Raw genomic sequence first — 21,714 nt, 5'->3', positions numbered from 1 at the left:
ATATGGTCATGCAGAATAAGACATTAATATGTGCTTTATAAGTACTAATAAACAGCCATCGTAGTAATATGCATGCTAATAAGCAACTAGTTGATAGTGAGAACAGGACACTAAACTAGTGTTACCGTTTTTCTTTTATTTTTGGGTGAAATAAGAGGAATGTGTGTGTAATGAATTTGGATGCATTTACCTTTTCACTTTCAATGTCCAACATTTTCTGCTGTAACGCTGACTTGGTGACTTCGATTTGCTCTAACCACTGGACACAACAGAGACGTTAAAAGACAAACACTGGCATTCATGAAACGATCAGCAAAACAGATTCACATAAAATAAAATAATTTTAAAGAAGACATACGGATCATACCTTCTCTGCTAAAGTTAATACCGTTCTGGCATGAATAACCACCACCTGCTCCTCATTGGTCAGATTCTGTGTGCGCCGTCCAATGAAAAGACGAGACATCAGTGACAGAAATATGCATGTGTAGCAGACACACCCAGGCATGTGTAAACACGCACATTTACATATGAAATCAACATACACTTACGGCGTTATCCCCCAGAATATCGAGTTTCTTCATCAGCTCTGTGATCACAATTTCCTGTAGTGTGAGAAAGAGTTTCATTGAAAGATATTATGCCATGAATCCTCCGCCAGACACCAGCAGATTAGATCTGATCTGGATCACTCATATGGGACCACCAGTCATATGGGTCAATTTTTTAAAATTGAGATTTATACCTTATCTGAAATCTTCCAATTGATGTATGGTTTGTTAGGATAGGACAATATTTGGCCGAGATACAACTATTTGTAAATCTGGAATCTGAGGGTGCAAAAAAATCTAAACATTGAGAAAATCACCTTTAAAGTTGTCCATTTATGTTCACGATTGTGCTGCATTCACTCACAAAAATACATGTTTTATATATTTACAGTTGGAAATTTACAAAATATCTTCATGGAACATGATCTTTACTTAATATCCTCATGATTTTTGGCATAAAAGAAAAATCGATAATTTTGACCCACACAATGTATTGTTGGCTATTACCACAAATATATCCGTGCGACTTGTGACTGGTTTTGTGATCCAGGGTTACATATAGCGCAAGTTGTCACAATGAAAACCTAGTTTATTTGAAAATATAAATATTTTTCTGAAATATAAAATACTGTACAAAGTAAAAAGGCACAACATATCTGCATTATGGTGAGGATCTGTGTTATATGGAGTATAACATTTTAAAAAAAAACATTTAAAAAAGTTTTAATGAGTAAAACAATTAATAAAAAGTAAATATTTTAATAAGGAAACAATCATTTTTGCTAACAAAAACTTTAATTAAATGTATAAAAAAACTTTGAATTTGTATTTTTTTAATCTTCCTCCATTGTGACAACTTGCCCCAACCTGATCGTTCATTATTAAAACCTTCGACAGTAGTTACTCCCGTGTGACAACTAGCCCCGGTCTCTCTATAGAGACATGAGGCATATCGTTCAGGGTAACTCACAGTAACACCCTCTGCCTCACAGTAGATCTGTAGAGGACTCATGCCCTCGGCAAAATGAATGCTCTGGAAGTTTATGGCTGGAGATCTTCTCTCTCTTTCCTGGAGAAAAAAGGAGCATCACTGTGATTCTTACACATAATCTATAGCTCTGTTCCTGGGGCTGCAGTACAGAAATATCTCAACTCAGAATCCTTACTTATCGCTTTAGTAACCATGGTAAGTTTAATTTAGAAATCGAACATTTTCAAATTATAAGTCAAGAATTCAGAAAGGAAGTTTTTGTAATACAGTCCCTAAATGTGTGTGAAATTCACACATGACAGATTTTGGAAAGATAATCAGTCAGACTCACTTCAAGCTCAAGAATTCTGAACTCCAAGAGTTCGTTTTGGTCTTTCGCATCTTGAATTTCATTTTTCAGTCGCGTCTCCTCCATCTCCATGTTTTTAATCTGGGAACCAAAAACATTAAATGTTGGTTTAAAAAAAGCAGAACAACTGTCGGAGATAACAAATGAGCTGCGTTCAGAGCCTGAAAGCGGCTTCAAGAAATTAATTAACACCACTGTTGAACTACTGAAAGTCATTTATGGGTCATTCCTATAATTTGGTGGCTGTTTGGCTTTGAAACTTGAACAAAGAAGCAGTTTTTGTCTTAACACCAAGTTTTCTAAAGTCACACAGGACAAACTTTAAAAACTTAAAGGGATAGTCCACCCTCATGTCGTTCCAAAACTATATTTCTGTCATGACAACTGGTCATGGTAATGGATATGACAATGTTGATTTGTTTGGTCTTGGCAGAATAAATCTGCTTGCTACTGCCAATAATAATGAATTAATTAATTCGTTACATTTATATAGTGCTTTTTCTGGGTACTCAAAGCGCTTCACAATACATTCACAACACACTGCTGTGAGGAAGTAAGACATGCTGCTGTTGTACAATATAGCATTCATGAATTATCCATAGCAGATCTATACAGGTGGAGCTGGGGAAGGTGGAGGGTGTCTGAAAGCACACTGCAAACTGCTAACAGAAAAAGCTGACTATACTTGAAGGTTGAGGAGCGAGCTCATTGGCCAATCAGCTCTGCCCTATAGAGAACGATCTTACTGCAAACAGATCTATCAGCCTGCACAGAACTTTGTATGAATTTCTTTCTTGTGTGGAGCGCAAAAGAAGATATTTCGAAGAATGTTGGTAACAAACATTTATTTTTTTGGAAACCAAAACTGCTTGGTTTCTAACATTCTTTTAATAAATGTCTTCTTTTGCGTTCCACAGAAGAAAGAAAACCATACTTGATTGGAACGCCATGAGTGTGAGTAAATCATAACCGAATTTTCATATTTTGGTGAACTGTCCTTTTAAACGGTGTTATTAATAGAAACATTTTAAACAAATGACTAATGAGATTTACTTCAATTGAAAACATGCTCTGCTGATGTTCATTTTCCATTGGTCTGACAAACAGAAACTGCTCCCACCTTTTCTACAAGCTGTTGGTTGCGTTGGTACAAAGCTTGTTTCTCCTCAATCCACTTCATGTCCTGAAAAATGCACATAATTTGAATGCAAATGATTTGAATAAACTGATGTTAGCAGATCTTATCGTGTAAAATCCTCTCAAACTCTCTCCAAGAATTATTCTCCGTCAGTGGCATATCTGATCCCAGAACAATTTCAGCCGCATGTATAACGCTCACAGCCCACACTGATGTATGACCAGCACTGCTTTCTAATCAGCTTTCACATTCTCTACGTTTAGGGAATACTTTTAGGTTTCCATCGTGTGTGTGTGTGTGTGTGTGTGTGTGTGTGTTACCCTTTGACTTAGACTAAGTGGCCCTCAGGTGGAAAACAATTTAAAAACTGAGCAGGGAGTTGGAAAGTCACCACAAAACATATTTATCATGTCTGATTATAGACACAAATTTTCTTTTAGTGGGACCAAAAGTTCCACAGTTTGTTGTGTATTATATTCTTTGATGTACCTGCTGTGTTTCCACATGTAACCCAACGGGAACGTCTCCTAACAAGTGTGCACATGTGAAAAAAAGTGTTATCACAGTCTTTAGTGGAGCCAAGTGTGCTGCACATATCCTGAAAAGTGAAGGCAAAAAAATGTATCGCCCCCTGGTGGCTGGTTCATAAACCCCACCCTTCACCTGTTATCCAATGGGATGCAAAGCCAAATTGAAAAAAATCCAATTACACTTCAAAAAAAGATGACACATCCAAAGATGGTTTCTGTGAGCGAGAGTACAGGCGGGACCTTGATACCGCGTTTCTGGGATATTTTCACTTCCTTTTTCTACAGTGGAAGGAAGTGGAGACGCGTCGTCCATCTTTTTTTACAGTCTATGAGTGGAACTGTACAAATACACCTGTACTAAATGACATTTTGCAGTTCTAACATGGCTACGTTGGCAGCGCTGGTGTTTTACCTGTCCCTGATGACTCAGAACACACTCCAGATCTGCTATTCTGGTCTGGTACCGGAACATTTCGGCCTGAAGCTGCTCTCGAGTCTAAAACAGATAACAAAGAACAGAGACACTGATGTGAAGGTAAGATCGATCTGCAGTAGCTCAGGATGAGCATCATCTCGATCTTTGAATTGAATTGGTCATTGTCATAAATAGGTTTTTGCATATTTGTAAGAAAAAGAAAAGAAAAAAGCCATTTGCAACACATTTTACATTTGCATATTTCTGATTAAAACAAGGCATTCAGTTAGGAAGAAAAAAAAAAAGGTTACTCATCAGGAATTGATTCGATTGTGTAAAGTGGTCGCTATCAGCAAAGTGACTGGAGAGGGGTTGAAAAATAATCTATGATGTGACCCAAAAATACACATTTTAGAGGCATTTCATTTAGTTGAAAACATTTTTAATTAGAGACCTGGTGACTGACTGTCACTCATAGTAGTCAAAATAGCTTCTAAAGCTTGATCACATTAGGCTTGTTAATGACCGTTAATGACACTAAACCACTGATCTATACAGAATGACATTATATAGATCAGTGAAAATCCTATTCATATGATGAACTATTCAGCCATCTGCTAAGAGCTGAGATGTTGTTGTTGTTGTTGTTAAGAGAATGAATATATAAATATTTGAAATGCTTTACCTTGAGCTCTTTCTCTGCATCAAACGTTCCTCCCACCTGCTCCTGCAGGAGAGCGTAAGCGCGCTGAAGAGCCTGATACTCCATCGTCAGCTGACGGAATCGCAGCTCTGTCTCCTCCTTCACCATTCCCTAAGCACAGGGAGAGGACACGCTTACAGTTATAGTTTACAGACACACTCACACAAACACACACACGCACCTCTTCGAGGTCATCGTCTGGTGTGCAGGGCGTTCGGTCTGTGTGGTAGGAAATGGAGGAGCCGTCCGAGTCTATAGAGCCTTCCTCATCATAGCCAAAAAACGTCTCCACCACCGGCTACAGAGAGAGAGCAAGAGAGGAATTTTGTTTAACAAACCTTTTTGACTCAAAGTTTAAAAAGCACGCACACACACACACAAAATATCATCTGTAATGTTGAGTATTAATATAATTTAAAAGAGTAAAATCAAACATCACTAGCCGTTATCAATGCAGTGGTGCTAAATTAATAAGATGACATCATTGTATAAAAAGTAAATAATTTATAATATAAAAATAAATGCATAATCAATGCATAATTAGATGATAATCAACAAAACATCAAATGATAATATATTATGTAAACATTAAAAATAAATTGCATAATTAAAAGTGCATCACTTCAAAAATAGCTAAAATGTAAACAAATAAAAAAAATGCAAAAAAAAATTACATACAAACAATGATTATACAAATAGATGCATAACCAACAATAATGTAATGTAAGAGCGATGTAACTTTAGTCTTTATAATAATAGTATACGAGAATAAGATTGGATAATGTATTACAAAATTATGCAGTAATGAAAAATAATAATGTATTTATGCTTTTTGATGATTGGAAATTGATTTTTATTCATGGAAAAGTACTTTATAAAAGGAATTTTTTTGCCAACAATTTTTTTTTATGCTTGATTTCATCTGTATGCTTTATGTTGTATGTGCTATATACATACATATATACTTTTATTTTATTTTATTTTTTCTTCAAGTGTGTTGGACGTGATGTGTATGCGTACCCTACAGGTTCTGAAGGGCTTCTTCCTGCGCAGACTGTCCTGTCTCCTGTATCTCAGCAGCATGTCTCTCTCCTGAGAAACAAGATTAAATTAAGATTAAATGAAAGAACAAAACACATTAACTTATTTCAGATAGCCTATAGTAAAATAACATCTTACATCTGTTTCTTTAAAGGTGCATTAAATAACAGTTTCACTACACTTCCAGTTTTATCCATAAAATTCTACTTTTATCCGTAAATTAATGGCACGTGTATTTAGATTTTGACTGAACATCACATACACTACATTTCTCAGTTGCTAATTTCATTCACACTTTGAGAAAACCGATATTTCTGCAGATATTTTCATCTAGGTTTTCCTTAGGTAACATGTACTGCATTAATTTGCAAAAACATATTTTAGCATTTTACAGTGTGAACATTTCCCAGAGGCAAAATGACTCACTATCACACTCTTCACATATCCAGCGGTTTCCAGCGCCTGGAAAAAATTAAAATAGGCCAATCAGAAAACAATACGACACAGTTTGTAATATTTATTTTTCAAAATGGACCCCATTTAATCATTTTAATTCTTAATCTAATTGAGGCTTTTCATGTTGACTTAAAACACATGTTAGTACGTCCCTGTGAGAAGAAATGCTGATACCCTGGACAGATCGTCGATTATGTTCTGTTGTTCCAGCACTTGTAGTCTCAGAAACTCAATCTCTCTCTCGTCTTGACTCAGATCCAGATCGTTCAGAGAACTGGGCCGTCGTATCGTCCCAGCCTTCTCTCGCTGCAAAATAAAAACTCATTCCTCACATAAAGAGACCGGATGTGTGCACAGAGACTGCTGACAGATAATTACTCATGTCTGATGGGTTGCCATAATGATCAGATCATTTAGACATGAGCAATAACAAGGTTGTGTGCTTGCCGGATGCCGAACGGCTCGACCGATAAATGTGTTTACATGAAAACATGGTTATGTTAAAGAGACATCAGTATTCAAAGCAAATGTTTTATGCAGTTGGTGTGATCTTCACCTGATAAAACTACTTCAGGATCACACATTTATGGTTTATGCAGTGGAATAGGCAAGATGAATGCTTCTTTTGTCTGGGAAAAAAAATCTAAATAATAGTCGAAGCTGGAAATGACCAATTATGTCTAATGACAGTGGAGCGGTTGTGGGATTTAAATTGACCACAGCCTCCCCATCACCATCAGGGAAAGTGTATATTTTCTAAGATAACTAGATTTCCAACAGGAATCATTTTGATTTGTTCATTTGCAGAAAATTTGCAGTTCATTTTTTTTTTTTTTTTGGTTGCAGGCAGGGTTCGAAATGAGGGGGGTCTGGGGGGGTCCCGGACCCTCCATAAGTCATTAGGGACCCCCCATAAGAATTTATTTTTGGATTTTGGGGGGTCCCCGACAAATATATTTTAACATTAAAAATGATTGTGAAAATTCTAGGTCTTTAGTGACGTTTTATATTTATAACAGTAATTAATTTATTTCCTAGCGCGAGGCAGCAATCAGGGCAGCTATTAGCCGAGTGAGTTCCTATACAGCGTCACAGATTGTTGTTGTGGTGCTCCCGCAGATACGTGCTGTAGCTGAACGCGGCAAAACGAAACAAAGAGTGAAATCCTGAATGAAAATCCTGTAAGTGCTTCGATTATATTTATATCTCCATAATTGCTTATAGTAAAATATCAGGAGTTCGAGTTCCTATATCAAAAGTTGCATTAACTAGATACCCAGTGTAATGATTAGAAGAGTACGTTTGTCAACGTTTCTTGCTAGCTGTAACGTTATGTGTATGAAGCCAAATGATCTGCCAGCTAACAGCAGAATATGGAAGCTTCCGCCACAGAGTGAAAAATAAAAAAGGTAATTGCGACTTTTTAATCTCACAATTCTGACTTTTTTTTCTCACAATTGCGAGTTTACATCTTACAATTCTGACTTTTTATCTCAGAATTACGAGATATAAAGTCACAATTGCAGGTTATAAAGTCAGAATTGCGTGATATAAAGTTGCAATTGTGTGTTATTAAGTCAAAATTGCGTGATATAAAGTCGCAATTGCGTGTTATAAGATATAAACCCGCAATTGCGAGAAATATACTTGAAATTCTGACTTTTTTTCAGTTTATATCTCACAATTCTGACTTTAATACGCAATTGGGAGATATAAAGTCAGAATTGCATGATATAAAGTCGCAATTGCGTGTTATAAAGTCAGAATTGTGAGATATAAACTATTCTGAGGTAAAAAATAATAATAATTAAAAAAAAGTCTGTCTTTTTTTCCTTAGAATTGGACTTTATATATATCACAATTGTTAGTTTATATCTCACAATTCTGAGAAAAGATGTCAGAATTGCGAGATATAAACTCGCAATTATGTGTTATAAAGTCAGAATTGCGTGATATAGCCTAAAGTCGCAATTGCGAGAAAAAAAGTCAGAATTCTGACTTTATAACACGCAATTCTGACTTTATATCTCGCAATTCTGACTTTATAACACGCAATTGCGACTTTATTTCACGCAATTCTGACTTTATATCTCGCAATTCTGACTTTATAACACGCAATTGCTACTTTATTTCATGCAATTCTGACTTTATTTCTCAGAATTGCAAACTCGCAATTGTGAGATAAAAAGTCGCAATTTTCTTTTAAAATGTTTTATTCTGTGGCGGAAACAAGCTTCCATAGAAGACCTAGCAGCTAGACTAGTTATTCAAAGCTAGCATAACAACCTACTTTTCCAGTCAGTGATTACGAAAGATAACCAGATCTGTGAGTTGATTAAAGTGAATGTGATTTGAGCATGAATGAGTATACATGAGAGCTTGGTAAGCTATCTAGGAAGCTAATATTATTTTTCTTAATTTAGAATCCTGCATCATGGAGAGAAAAATAACTTGTAACTTTGTTGCTCCAGAGTTATGGTTTACCTGTTAGATTATAGCCACTTCTCCAGACACCACTACAATACTGGGCCTAGCCCAAACCATGAAAAACATCCCAAGACCATTATCCCACCTTCAACATTGGTCCATATAATTTTGCCTACAGTATATAGTGTAGCAAGGTAGTCTTCAAAATTTTTAATAATTTAATAATTACATTTTAGGGGACCCCCCAAGAGTCCTAAGTCATTTCGAACCCTGGTTGCAGGAAACAAAATACTGATGGCTTCAGGAAAGTTTGTCAGCTAGATTGTTTTTGGAAGAACTTAATACTTTAATTCAGAAAGGATGAAATAAACGAATCAAAAGTGCCAGTAAAGACATTTAGAACATTACAAAAGCTTTGCATTTCAAATTATTTTCAGCATTGATGATAATATTAATTTTTAAGCAGCAAATCAGCATATTAAAATGATTTCTGAAGGATCACGTGACACTGAAGACAAAAGAGTAATGATGCTGAAAATTCAGCTTTGCATAACAGGAATAAATTATATTTTGAAAATATTAAAAAGGAGATTTTTTTTTTAAATAGTAATTATATTAAAAAATAGAACTGTTTTTACTTATTTTTGATCACACAAATGCAGTCTTTGGTGAGCATAAGACCTTTCTTTAAAAAAATATAAAAAACTTGAAAGGTAGAGTATATTATATATAACTATATTTATATTTAGCATCAAAACTATTATATATATGTTTTTATCAACATCAAGATTTTTAAGCGCTTTAACTGGTTACCATTTGATTGTTCATCACCATGTAATATTTCAATTTTATATATTTAATATTTATATAATAAAAAATAAAAAAAAACATTTAATCACTGTGGCATACATTTATGCTCACAGTTGTTTTCTGCTTCATTACCATTTCAATGTTCTCCTGAGTGACGAAATGCAGTTTGTTCTCCATGCGTCTCAATACATGAGCCAGTTCCTCATTTTTGTGGCTGAGACGTTTGTTCTTGTCCAGTAACGGCTTATACTGGCTCTCAGCTTCACGGAGACGCTTTAACTGGGCGCACAGACATAGACAGATGGTTACAAAAATGTTGGGGTGGCAAAAGCATGCAGTAAATAATATTTGGACATCATTGTCTTAGTGCATCGCTGTATGCACTGATACTGATTTCAGAAAATACAACTAAAACCAGTAAAGTTACGCATTTTTTAACACAATGCATACTTTCAGAACGTGTTTTTTTTTGCTAAACTAAATGATTAGCCTATACTGGCAGTAAATGTATCACAATGCAAATACAACCTGTATAAAGGTTGACTGTCTAAAGTTGGTAAATTAGTTTAAGACATGAAATCTAAAATAACAGAGAAGCCGAACTGGACTATTGCATTCTACTTGAACATCATGTCATGTTTGAGAGCCGAACTGAGTGGTAAATTGAGTCCGAACCCTTCCTGAAGGTTTCAGCTGCCATGTTTAAATCACCCTGTCTCTGTATCGATCTTTAAGCCTGTCTGAGCTGAGAAGAGGAAACACTGAAGTCATTCATCACTGCTCAGATACTTACCACCATTACTGAGGACATTTACACCATCACATAACACTTAGAAAGGCAAAGATGATCTTTAATGATACACAGTAAACATGATACAGAAGACTGTATGCACAGATACATTTCATTTGTGCACAATGCAAAGACATTTTTTTTTTAAGTTCTATGTTATCAGAACATTAGAATTATTTATAGGTAAGAAGGCTGAATTATTTTCTGGACATAGTCTGGATATATGTAAACAAATAAGAAAATAAGAAAAAAAGAAAAAAAAAGAAAAAAATACACTAAATAATTTTTTTTTAACCATAAAATAAAGTGAATATATATATATACACACTTTTTTTTTTTTTCATACAAATATTGTTTTACCTTAACACAAGCACAGACTCACCAGTTCATTGCGTTCCTCTGACAGCAGTGCGTTGCGGTCCTCTAGTTTGCGGATAATAGCACTCAGTTCTGCAATTTTTAGTTGGAAACGTCGAGCATCCTTCTCATCCAAGTGCTGCATCTGGAAAACAAACCAACTGCAGGTAACTGGAAAAAAACACTCTCCACTCCTATCATTTTTATTTTTTTTTCAATGGTGAAATACTTTCTGTCAAAATCTGCTTATTGGTAATAATGGAACAACCGTTTTAAAAAGTGATTTTTCACTACTATTTTCAACAGTATCTGCATTTTCATGGGTTTAAAAATATGAAATAAAAAAATATTTTTTGTTATAAGAGACAACAAAAACAACTTTGTGCATCAAAACTCCTTTCCTAGTAAAAAAAAATATAAAAATAACTTGATTTTCACAAGTCAACAAATTGGTGAAATCTACCTGAACGTAAAATTTTACCAAACATGTCAGTCTCTGAGTAACATGTAATTTATTTACACCACGGAATAAACTTCATTCTATAAAATAAGTATATTGAACTACGCAAAAAGGATTTTGAACGTCTCCGGCACGTTTAATACCCAAAAATCAAATATTGTTCACCCCTCACGCACGTTATCAAGTCCGTCAAAAACTTAGGCTGGCTGTCGGCTGGAATATTAGAACTCAAATCATCGACATAACAATCACGGTCATCAATCACTTCACTGAATAATTGCCGGCTAAGAAATACATCATTATTACCTTACTATCCATCTGTTTTCAAATCCACATCATCTGAATATCAAGACATCAATGTCTGTCAAAAAATAACGTGCACAATGTAGGGTAGCACGCACTTCCTGGAAAACACACACTACCGGATGTTTAACTACGTCATCGCTTCGCTTTCTGAGAAGAGGCTTGAGCGGCTTCAACATGCTGTCTGTCAGAGACATTAACGCACGTAATACAGAACGCGCGCGAGTATAAGTGAAATACGCAAGATAAAGAGAATAAACGCAAATCCAGTTGAAAAACTTCACTGGGTTAGTGAGCATCGTTCATGTGTTGGTTTTGACTGACATTTTTATGCACATTTACACTATTTGTTACATTGAATTACCCCTAAGCAGATTTTAACTATATAATGCGTATTTTTGTCAGTTCTGTTTGGTGCTGTAGTAAGAAAATATTCCATTATGTCAGGTAACCGTAGAAACAGACGTAGGAGGAAACAGAGCCAGAGAACACTGGCTCGTCCACATCTGACGAAGACCTGAAAGGTCACCGATCAAATCCATCTTTTCTCCTGCAGAGAAAATGAAAGCAGCAGCCGTGCCACCACAGCTGAAGCTGATATCAAACCGACAGCCAGAGACACGGATGTTCAGCTGCTGGGAAACAAGCCTCAGATATGAAAACACAAGAATACACCACAGGTGTGAATGCAAAGTGTGTGACCTCACAGCCCTAACAGCCCTGAGAAGGTGATATGTGGGAAAGATCACACTCTCACATTCAGCACACATGAAGACAGAGTGAAAATGCACATGGCCCTTCTCACAGCTAAATCTATTGTAATATATGTATATTTGCATGATTATATATTTGACTGAACAATGGGCAACTGCAGGAAGAGTTTAAACTCGTTGTAAAAGAGTCATCATTTTTGATACATCAGTTTATTGATGCCAGAGAAATGGCACACAGATGCTTTAAAGTTAACACTGCTTTTCTCATCACAGTTAATATCATGATACACCACACTGCTGGAAAAAAGTCTGTTATATAGCATTCAAACATTGTGAAATCAAGAATAAAACCTAAAAAAATATATATATATACATTGATAAAAAGCATTGGATAAAGCAAATCGCTTTGGATATACCATCTGCAAATACATTAATTTAAATGCACTATAAAAAGTGTTAGTTCATTTGTTAGATTGCAGATAAATAATACAAATCTTTGGGAAACGAAATGGGCCCTTATTCAAGTCGCAGCGGGAGACACTCCAAATAAAGTTGTAAATATTTTTTAGATCATGTGTGCAAGGAAAGAATTAAACCTCAAACCTAATGAGCACAAAGCCAGATTCAAAAGAAGAAGAAGAAGAAGAAGTTTTATTTATATAGCGCCTTTCCGTAGCTCAAGGTCGCTTTACATTGTAAATTAACAATGTTACATCCACATCCAATTCAAGACTCATGCTGCTGTAAACGGTTTGTTTTGATGCATAATATTAAACTAAATCAAGACACGATGACGGCAAAATTAATGTTGTGTTTAGTTTGGTTGTTTTAAAGATCATTCTGAAGTTAATTAAGTAGAAACATTATAAGTATTGAATAAGCTACTGCTGTTAATGAAAATATGTCCCTAATGTCTATTGTTAAGGTTGTGCAGGTGATAAGAGGTGTAATTACGCTGTAATTTGTGCAGGAAAGAATAGGACAATAGATTCATGCAGTGAAGTGTGAGGATCCAGGGAAAGCTCTGTGTGTTTTCACACAGCCGGACCAGCAGTGTTTTCCTCAAACCCAGACCTGTTCAAGTCCTTGAGAACAGAAATGTCTTTTCAATTCCAATCTATCAATGATGTGCATAAAGTTATTAAGGGTACATTAATGACCCTTTTGATGATCATGTACATGAATGTTCTTGCTCTGGATAGAAATAAAACTACTTTTATAGGTTCTGATGCTAAATAGCACCATCATTAATAAACAACGAAACAAAAAAGTGCAACAGTCACTGATTGTTTCCGCAAGTATTTTCCCATTCATTTTCGTTTTCAATTGAGAAACAAGACATTTAACCAAACCAACTATCTTTCAGCTATAGTTGAAGTTTATGGTCAGTAAGATTTTTTAATGTTTTTGAAAAAAGTCTCTGACCAAGGCTGCATTTATTTGATAAAAAAAAAAACAGTAAAAACAGTAATATTTTTGATTATATTATTACAATATAAAATAGCTCTTTTCTATTTTAATATATTGTAAAATGTCATTTATTTCTATGCATCATTACTCCAGTCTTCAGCTTCATACGATTTTTTTTTATGTTGAAAACAGTTGTGCTGCTTAATACTTTTGTGGAAACCCTGATTCCCAATCTTTAGATCTATTGAATGTATCTATGATGAATTAAATAATTTCTTTACAAAAAGAGAAAGGTACAAAACTGTATATTTAACCATTTTTATGAGGGAATGAACAACTCATCCCATGAACTCATGAAACAAACATAAACAGATTGTACAATTTAAAACTTTTTGACTATAAAGTCATTGAAAAGGTAATTTATTCTAAGTGTATTGCATAATATTCAAACATACAGATTCATAATAAATTTGTAGCACACTTTTTTCACTGGGAAATTGCCTTTTAAACATGACTTTTTAAAAACGAACATGAACTACTTTTGAGCTCATGTTAGGTCTATCTTACATTTGTTTTACATTATCACTCACAATCAGTTTCTCTATGGAGAATATGAATGGGAATGGGCTGAGGAAAAGCGATGTGAGCGTGTGGGCACAGTGAAAGCGGCGAGGTTTAGTAATGGAGATGTGCTTACAGGGTTAGCTGTGTTCTCTGCTGTGTCTCCTGCAGCGGGTGAGAAAGGGCCCTCTCGTCTGGGGCTGGAGTCTCGCAGCAGGGCCAGCTGAGAGTCTACAGCCTGTTTCTGCTGCTGTAGTTTCCACGTGTGGCCCGCCTGAGCGCTGAGCTCTCTCTCCAGCCCACAGACAGCGCGCTCCTTTAGTTTAATCTCATCCATCTACAGGACAGAACACAGCACAGTCACATACTGTACGCACACGTCCCGCCTGAAACACAGGTGTGAGTGTGTCCCACATCCACTCGGGACAGGGAACGGAACACGCATGCACAGCATCCATCCATCCATCCATCCATCCATCCATCCATTAGTCAGTCCATCCATCCATCCATCCATCCATCCATCCATCCATCCATCCATCCATCCATCCATCCATCCATTAGTCAGTCCATCCATCCATCCATTAGTCAGTCCATCCATCCATCCATCCATCCATTAGTCAGTCCATCCATCCATCCATTAGTCAGTCCATCCATCCATCCATCCATCCATCCATCCATCCATTAGTCAGTCCATCCATCCATCCATTAGTCAGTCCATCCATCCATCCATCCATCCATTAGTCAGTCTCCATCCATCCATCCATCCATCCATTAGTCAGTCCATCCATTCATCCATTAGTCCGTCCATCCATCCATCCATCCATCCATCCATCCATTAGTCAGTCCATCCATCCATCCATCCATCCATCCATTAGTCAGTCCATCCATCCATCCATTAGTCAGTCCATCCATCCATCCATCCATCCATCCATCCATCCATTAGTCAGTCCATCCATCCATCCATCCATCCATCCATCCATCCATTAGTCAGTCCATCCATCCATCCATCCATCCATCCATCCATCAAAAAGTACAAAGTGTGAACTTATGACTTTTACTCCTGTAAATCTTTCTCAGGTTTATTTTTGAAAGTCAACTTCTGTACAGAAACATGTGTTAAAGTCTTGGTTACAAAAAGATCTACAGCTTTGAATATTTCCACGGTTATTGCCCAGGAAAAAAAGATACAGTACATTGAACACACTGAACTCATATCATTGCATGTTGACACACAAAATGGGGCAAGCTGTCACAGTGTAAACCTGCCATTAAACAGCCTATTATCTAACCGTACAAATGTTTGGTTTTAGTAAGATTTGTTTTTTAAATACTTTGAATACTTTTACTCAGCAAGGATGCGTTAAATTGATCACCAATGACACATAAAAAAAGAAATTTTATGATGTCACAAAAGATTTAAATTTTCAAGTCATTGTGATATTCATCAAAGAATCCTTAAGAAAGGATCATGTTTTTTTCAAAAATATTGCAAAGCTGTTTTCAATATTGATAATAATAATAAATGTTTCTTGAGCAGCAAATCAGCATTTTATAATGATTTCTGAAGGATCATGTGACTGAAGACTGGCTCCTGAAAATTCAGCTTAGCCATGACAGGAATAAATTACATTTTACAAATAGAAAACGGTTATTTTAAATTGTAAAAATATTTCACAATTTTACTGTTTTTGTGCCTTGGTGAGCAGAAGAGACTTCTTTACCATTTTTTGAAACATTCTTTTTAGTATATTTTCAGCTAAATGTAAGCAGTAAAGCAATGATGAAGCAAAACAATTCATGAAACTTTTACATTGTGACAACTAGCCAAGGTCTCACCTATACATTCCTATACAAATCTCTGTAGAAGCACTGTGTCTGCTATTCTTCAACCTACTGAAGAGGAGAAAAAGATTTAGTGAATGAAAGTATATCTCTCTCTTTTCATCTCTCCCTTTCTATGCTCTTGGTGTGAGAATGACTCATTCTCTCTGTTTGTCAGGCACGGCCAGGGTAGGCGTTCCCACAGTGATCAGCGCATCTCGTAGGAAATCTCAGGGTGCGTCTATGTTTATCTGCATTATATAAAGCACTACATGGTGCGGTGGGAAATATTAGGTCCTGTTCTCTTATACGCCATCCCTGCGACTTATTCAGCATAAATGCACATTATATGACACATTAGCATTTTAAATTTTCATGAGCTTCATGAATACATTGATTATGGTGTACGCCATTACACACGCCTCACTGATTCCTTGGTAATTCATGTGCATGATAAATTAATTTAATGGTAGAATATCAGCCGTGGATATTTATTATCCAGGCTCCAGGCCAGACCGCAGGGCTGTAGACCCGCGAGGGATGCCGGTGCCCTGCTTAACATGGAGGTGAACACAGTGAGGCCCGCTGCTCCGTGGAAATGTCCTAATTTTTCAATTTCCTTTATTAAAACAGCGTTCTTGCAGGACCGTGCTTTGAATGTCAAGCCAACCAACTTTTTGCTCAGCATGGATATGCATACAAATATTACACATCATGCCTACTGCTCACTATTCTATGTGCATTGAAATAATTGATTCTGATTGGTCAACTGATTCTGTTTGGATTCTGATTGACAGCATAGAGTGCAACCCTATGGGGAAAATGAATGGAGTTTTTACTTTCTAACATCAGGTTCTCTTTTTCTTCCCTTTATTTATCCATATTTATTGCGATGAGGCATAGGGCACTCTAGGGGGGTTTCTAGGGCATTGCTAGGCAAATACTGGGGTGTTCTAGTGTATTATAATTATTTTTATTAATTAATTAATTAATTATAGGCTAATGAGTACACTTTTATATACATTTTAATGATCAGATCATACTTAAATCACAATTAACTACCATTAATTTGTGTTGTGTCTTGTTAACCTATAAACCTGAAGTAACTCACAATTTCTGACAATATATAATAAAATAAAGCCTTTCCACACACAATACACCAGGCTGATCCAAACTCCCTGAAATATCCGAGGCACGGCTATCTGTGCAGAATAGGCGGGACAGCTGTAATCCACTTTCCCTAGTGAGCGTCTGAGCTTGTGTTTAATTGACATCTCAACGCCTCAGACGACTGAGTCTCGCTTTCATGTATCAGACAGCGTCTCCTTCTCTGAAACTAATCCTGTTACACCCCTTATCCACGGACTCAACATTATTTATCCAGCCTTTACACCAGACCCATTCACACTTAATAAACTTACAGTCGGTCTGCATGCAGAGGTTTGACACGTTTGAACTATAAAGCGCACCTAATTCCAAGTTTCTACATCAGTTGGCACTAAACAATTATTGATATGACTTATTAAATGTGATGCGTGCCATTTTATACTTAATATTACAACTTAATATGCATAAGTATTGTTTCCATTCCATCTGATCATGCTAGTGACACAGATAACTGGAACTACGGGTTACAACATTTTATAGATATTCAATGACAAGACAATTTTTACCTTTTTAAACTCAATTTTCCTGAGTGTGAGTGATGTTTGCTTATGCAAAATTCACTGCCATGATGCTAAAGTTTAGTGGGTTGACAGTATTGCCATGTGGATGCAAATGTGTTCAGAATGTTTTTATCATGTTGCTATGAGGTTGCTCTTAGTGGTTACTAGGTAGCTACTTACTGTCAAAAGTCAAGAGATAGGGTATATGTAATGTGATTATAAATAAATAATCATAAGACAAATAAAATAAATAATAAATAAATGCATACATACAGTGCATACAAACATACATGCATGCATATACTGCATACTTGCATACATAAATGCATGCATAGCATAGAAACATGCATACATACACTTTAAACTACTACTCAATGTCCAACATTCCCCTGTGAATTAGATCAGATGGCCTCCCAACAATTTCAGTATTCACAGTGTTCTTCACTTCTCACACCACTTGTCTCAGACTCAGACTGTGTACCAACAATGCATATAAATGCACTTTACAGCAAGACCTTCCACGTTCGTATAATATGAGAAACATTTCTTGATTGATGTTTCGCTTCAGCCCAGACCACAATAAATCCCTTTATTTAATTTAACCGAGATCCAAATGTCTCTTTCACTTAAAATCACAAGTGGCACAGTGTCTCTCCCTCTCATCAGCTCAGTTCTATAGCCGTTTTCACTGGCTGGTTTGGCATCCTGTCAACTGGTGCTGATGTCATCACTGTAGCTGACCAATCAGGAAATGTCTTGAGTGATTCATCTTTCCACCATTTCAGTATTTTAATCGACTGGCTCATTATTCCAACTTTCTGACATCAGGTTCTCTTTTTCTTCCCTTTATCTATATATCTGTTGCTGTGAGGTTGCTAGGGCACTCTGGGCAGTTGCTAGGTGGATTTTGGGGTCCGTAAAACAAACAGTGCTTGTCTCAGCAAGAATCACTAATGATAGGCTGGCTTTGTTGTTTTGGTGACCTGTCCCATACACAAAGGACAGTCATGGACTTGTATCAGCAAACATGTGAATGCGCGCACGCACACACACACACACACACACACACACACACGGTTCACCTTGGCATGCCCTGCCACCCTGCTAGCTAAACGCTATTACATCCCCAGCCGGCCTTTTGATAAAATAAATAATCCAAAGATCAATACCTCCGCAACACATAACAATGACACAGGCCTCTAATCGCATTCAGACATCCTGCATTCACAACCCACCAGATAAACATCAGTAACGTTTATTCAATAGTTCTGCAATGAGTTAAAAGAATGGAATAAGATAAGGGACAGACAGAGACAAGAGGACATGAATGTTTATGGGGTGAGCATTATCACCAAAACCATATACTGAATACTGTGTGTGTGTGTGTGTGTGTGTGTATACATACATACATACATACATACATACATATATATGTATATATATATACATACATACACATATGTACATGCATACATACATATACACATACACACAGTATATATATACACATATACATATACATATATATATATATATATATATATATATATATATATATATATATATATATATATATATATATATACATATATATTATTCATAACAAAAGCATAAGTGGCATCAGTGCCAAAAAAAAAAGCTTCACATTATGTAACACTTGATGTACAAACAAGTGTTACTCAATGCTTTGTTGCTCTTGCAAAAATAACTGCCATGCAGATATTTCTCCTGTGACAATCCATAGTCCTAAAAATAAATGCTTCTCAGAAGAGAGTGAAGCTTTCTGTATCTTTTTCATCACTCATAAACATACCATTCAGAGACCTGACCCCAGCCTGTTTTCCACAGTATTTCTCACATGCATTAAGTCCTGAAGCGATATAGTGCAGAGCGCTCAGCCACACGAGAGAGACTGATACCAGCAGGCATGGACTGCAGTGATATTTTCATACTCCAGGAAAAAAGGATGGCAAAAAGCCCAGAACAAGAGAGAAGGGAAGAAAGCAGCTTCACTTTAAAGTGTGGTACACACAGACACACACTGCCATTTTGAGATACACACACATATGGCTAAATATAAAATGTGAACCAATTGATATAGAACCTTGAAGCTTTAGTAGAGGATCTGGAAGGAAAACCTTCACTAAGTCCAGCCTTTTAAAACATACTGACAAATACTACATTAGCAACTGTTGCAAACTGATTTGCAGAGTTTGCTGTTTTAAAATTAAATTAAATTGCATAATATAACTATTGATTTAAAGACAAAACTGCAGATAAAATGTGTCACAATGTCAGAATTCATTCCAGCCCACATAAGAATAATATCCAAACAATTTTATGAGCACATTTCACTTAAAATCATGCTTTGCATTAAAACTCTCCAGTTTGTCCCTATGAAACGGTTTATAAAGCTTGTCTAAGTGAGTAACAGTGACCAAAGGGGGAGGGGCTTAGCAAATAATTTAAATTAAACTGTACAGAACTTTACCAAATTTTTATTCTCACAGAAGTGTGTTGTAATCTATGGAAGCTTGTTTCCGCCACAGAATAAAAATAAAAAAGGTACCGGTAATTGCGACTTTTTATCTCACAATTTTGACATCATTCTCCAATTGCAAGATGTAAACTTGATCAGAAATGATGAGAAAGGAAATCAGAATTGCAAGTTTATATCATGACTTTACAACTTGCAATTCTAACTTTTTTTTCGCAATTGTGAGCTCATATCACGCAATTCTGACTTTATAATTCGCAATTGTCAGAATTGTGAGATAAAAAGGTTGTAATTATCTTTTAAACTGTTTTATTCTGTGGCGAAAAACAAGCTTCCATAGTAATCATTATGTGAATCATTGCTAATGCTTAATTCCTGAATAATTTCTTGCTTCAAATTAAGTTACTAAATAATAAGATTGATTCCAGTTCCTAACACACAGAATAGAAAGGTTCCCATCATGGAAACACCCATGCATTTTTCCCATGTAAACCATGTGAAGCCCTGCCAGTTAACAAAAGATTTTCATTCAGCACATAAATTACACAGACGGTCCCCGTGGAGAAACCCAGGGTAAATGTTCTGCTCAACCTGAACACTCAGAGCTTTAAATCCACAGGAAATATAAGAGGTAGGTATTCACTCAAAGGTATGTTTTCAGACCGACAGAGTCATTTACTGAAAGATTAATACATAGATTAATAGTGTATGCATTGAAACAGTTTTACGCACCAGCCTGCGGATCTCTCTTTCACACTCTCTGTTGATGCGGTTGATTTCCTCCTGGTGGAGATGGTAGACGCTGCGGATCTCGGCGGCTTTGATCTTGTCGGCTTGCACCGCCATGCTTAATGCTTCCTCCATTTGCCTTTTCACCCCCTTCAGCTCAGAGATCTCCTGCTGCATTCGCATGCGCTCCACCTCGAAACTCCTCCTGGACTCCTCTCGTGCCTCCGCCATCAGTGCAGACTTCACCTGCAGCGCCAGAGGAACCACATGGGAGTTATATTCCATATGAACATTTTCACCAAGATTTCCTTTTTTTTTTTTTGGAAGGCAGGGGTTTTTTTTTTTGGTGATGCTGGTTGAAAGTCTCTTCACATCCTGATGTTAAGTGGTATAAATGTATTTATATGTATATCGTCAGAAGGCGTAGGGCCATGAGATGTTTGCCAATCATTGCATTTGGTCAGACATCATGTCATCAGCAGGTTTCATGCTATGCAGAGTTAGACAGACGTTAGTCACTGAGCACCGCAACTGAAACAGCAGCCGCCTTTAACAGTTCCTCCTGAACCAAAACAACCAGCTTATTCTGTGTTAACATCATAACTACTGTAATTTAGAAGATATGTGAACCCCTGACGTTATACTCGGAGCGGTTCTTGACTCGAATTTCTGCGTTTCAATGGCAACACTATCAACGCCGAAATGAATCTGCAGCAGTCAGGTACAGTTTAGTGCTCTTTAAGTTGTTTATGTTCTTTAATGTTATCTTTGAGACATGAGGTAGTATGACGTTGTCTCTCGTGACGCTTTTGTTTGCTCCCTGCTGAATGCATTCATGTGTTTTGAAGGAGGCGTTGGTATGGAGGGAGGGTGGGATCTTATGCTTTCAAAGCTAGCTCGCTATTGCTAGCCTCTCTGAAAATTGTCTACCCTACCTTTAATATTGGGTTTACTCATATTGGAACCATTTGGTGGGACTCTAAAAACCAGCACCC

General features: G+C 36.5%; 1 protein-coding gene across 12 annotated transcripts in view; it reads right to left on the bottom strand.

The window, feature by feature from the left end:
• Positions 1–21,714, bottom strand: part of jakmip3 (Janus kinase and microtubule interacting protein 3) — a 42,935-nt gene that overhangs the window by 2,952 nt on the left and 18,269 nt on the right. For 3 of the 12 annotated variants that reach the window (XM_084134467.1, XM_084134460.1, XM_084134464.1), the window contains 16 exons: positions 20,723–20,965; positions 14,142–14,342; positions 10,584–10,703; positions 9,544–9,690; positions 6,349–6,480; positions 6,145–6,180; positions 5,698–5,769; positions 4,859–4,975; positions 4,660–4,788; positions 3,972–4,055; positions 3,012–3,074; positions 1,874–1,972; positions 1,522–1,620; positions 546–605; positions 368–433; positions 191–259 (listed from right to left, as the gene is read on the bottom strand). In XM_084134467.1, the coding sequence (XP_083990593.1) occupies positions 191–259; positions 368–433; positions 546–605; positions 1,522–1,620; positions 1,874–1,972; positions 3,012–3,074; positions 3,972–4,055; positions 4,660–4,788; positions 4,859–4,975; positions 5,698–5,769; positions 6,145–6,180; positions 6,349–6,480; positions 9,544–9,690; positions 10,584–10,703; positions 14,142–14,342; positions 20,723–20,965 (1,737 nt within the window). The remainder of the gene's footprint in view (positions 1–190; positions 260–367; positions 434–545; positions 606–1,521; positions 1,621–1,873; positions 1,973–3,011; positions 3,075–3,971; positions 4,056–4,659; positions 4,789–4,858; positions 4,976–5,697; positions 5,770–6,144; positions 6,181–6,348; positions 6,481–9,543; positions 9,691–10,583; positions 10,704–14,141; positions 14,343–20,722; positions 20,966–21,714) is intronic. The other 9 variants (XM_084134465.1, XM_084134468.1, XM_084134471.1 and 6 more) reach the window with 6 other exon arrangements.

This window comes from Abramis brama, assembly GCF_963993115.1.
Source record: "Abramis brama genome assembly, chromosome: 14".
In the NCBI taxonomy this organism is placed as follows: Eukaryota; Metazoa; Chordata; class Actinopteri; order Cypriniformes; family Leuciscidae; genus Abramis; species Abramis brama.
Note: the sequence above shows the minus strand (reverse complement) of the source record. Positions and strands in the feature narration are given on the sequence as shown.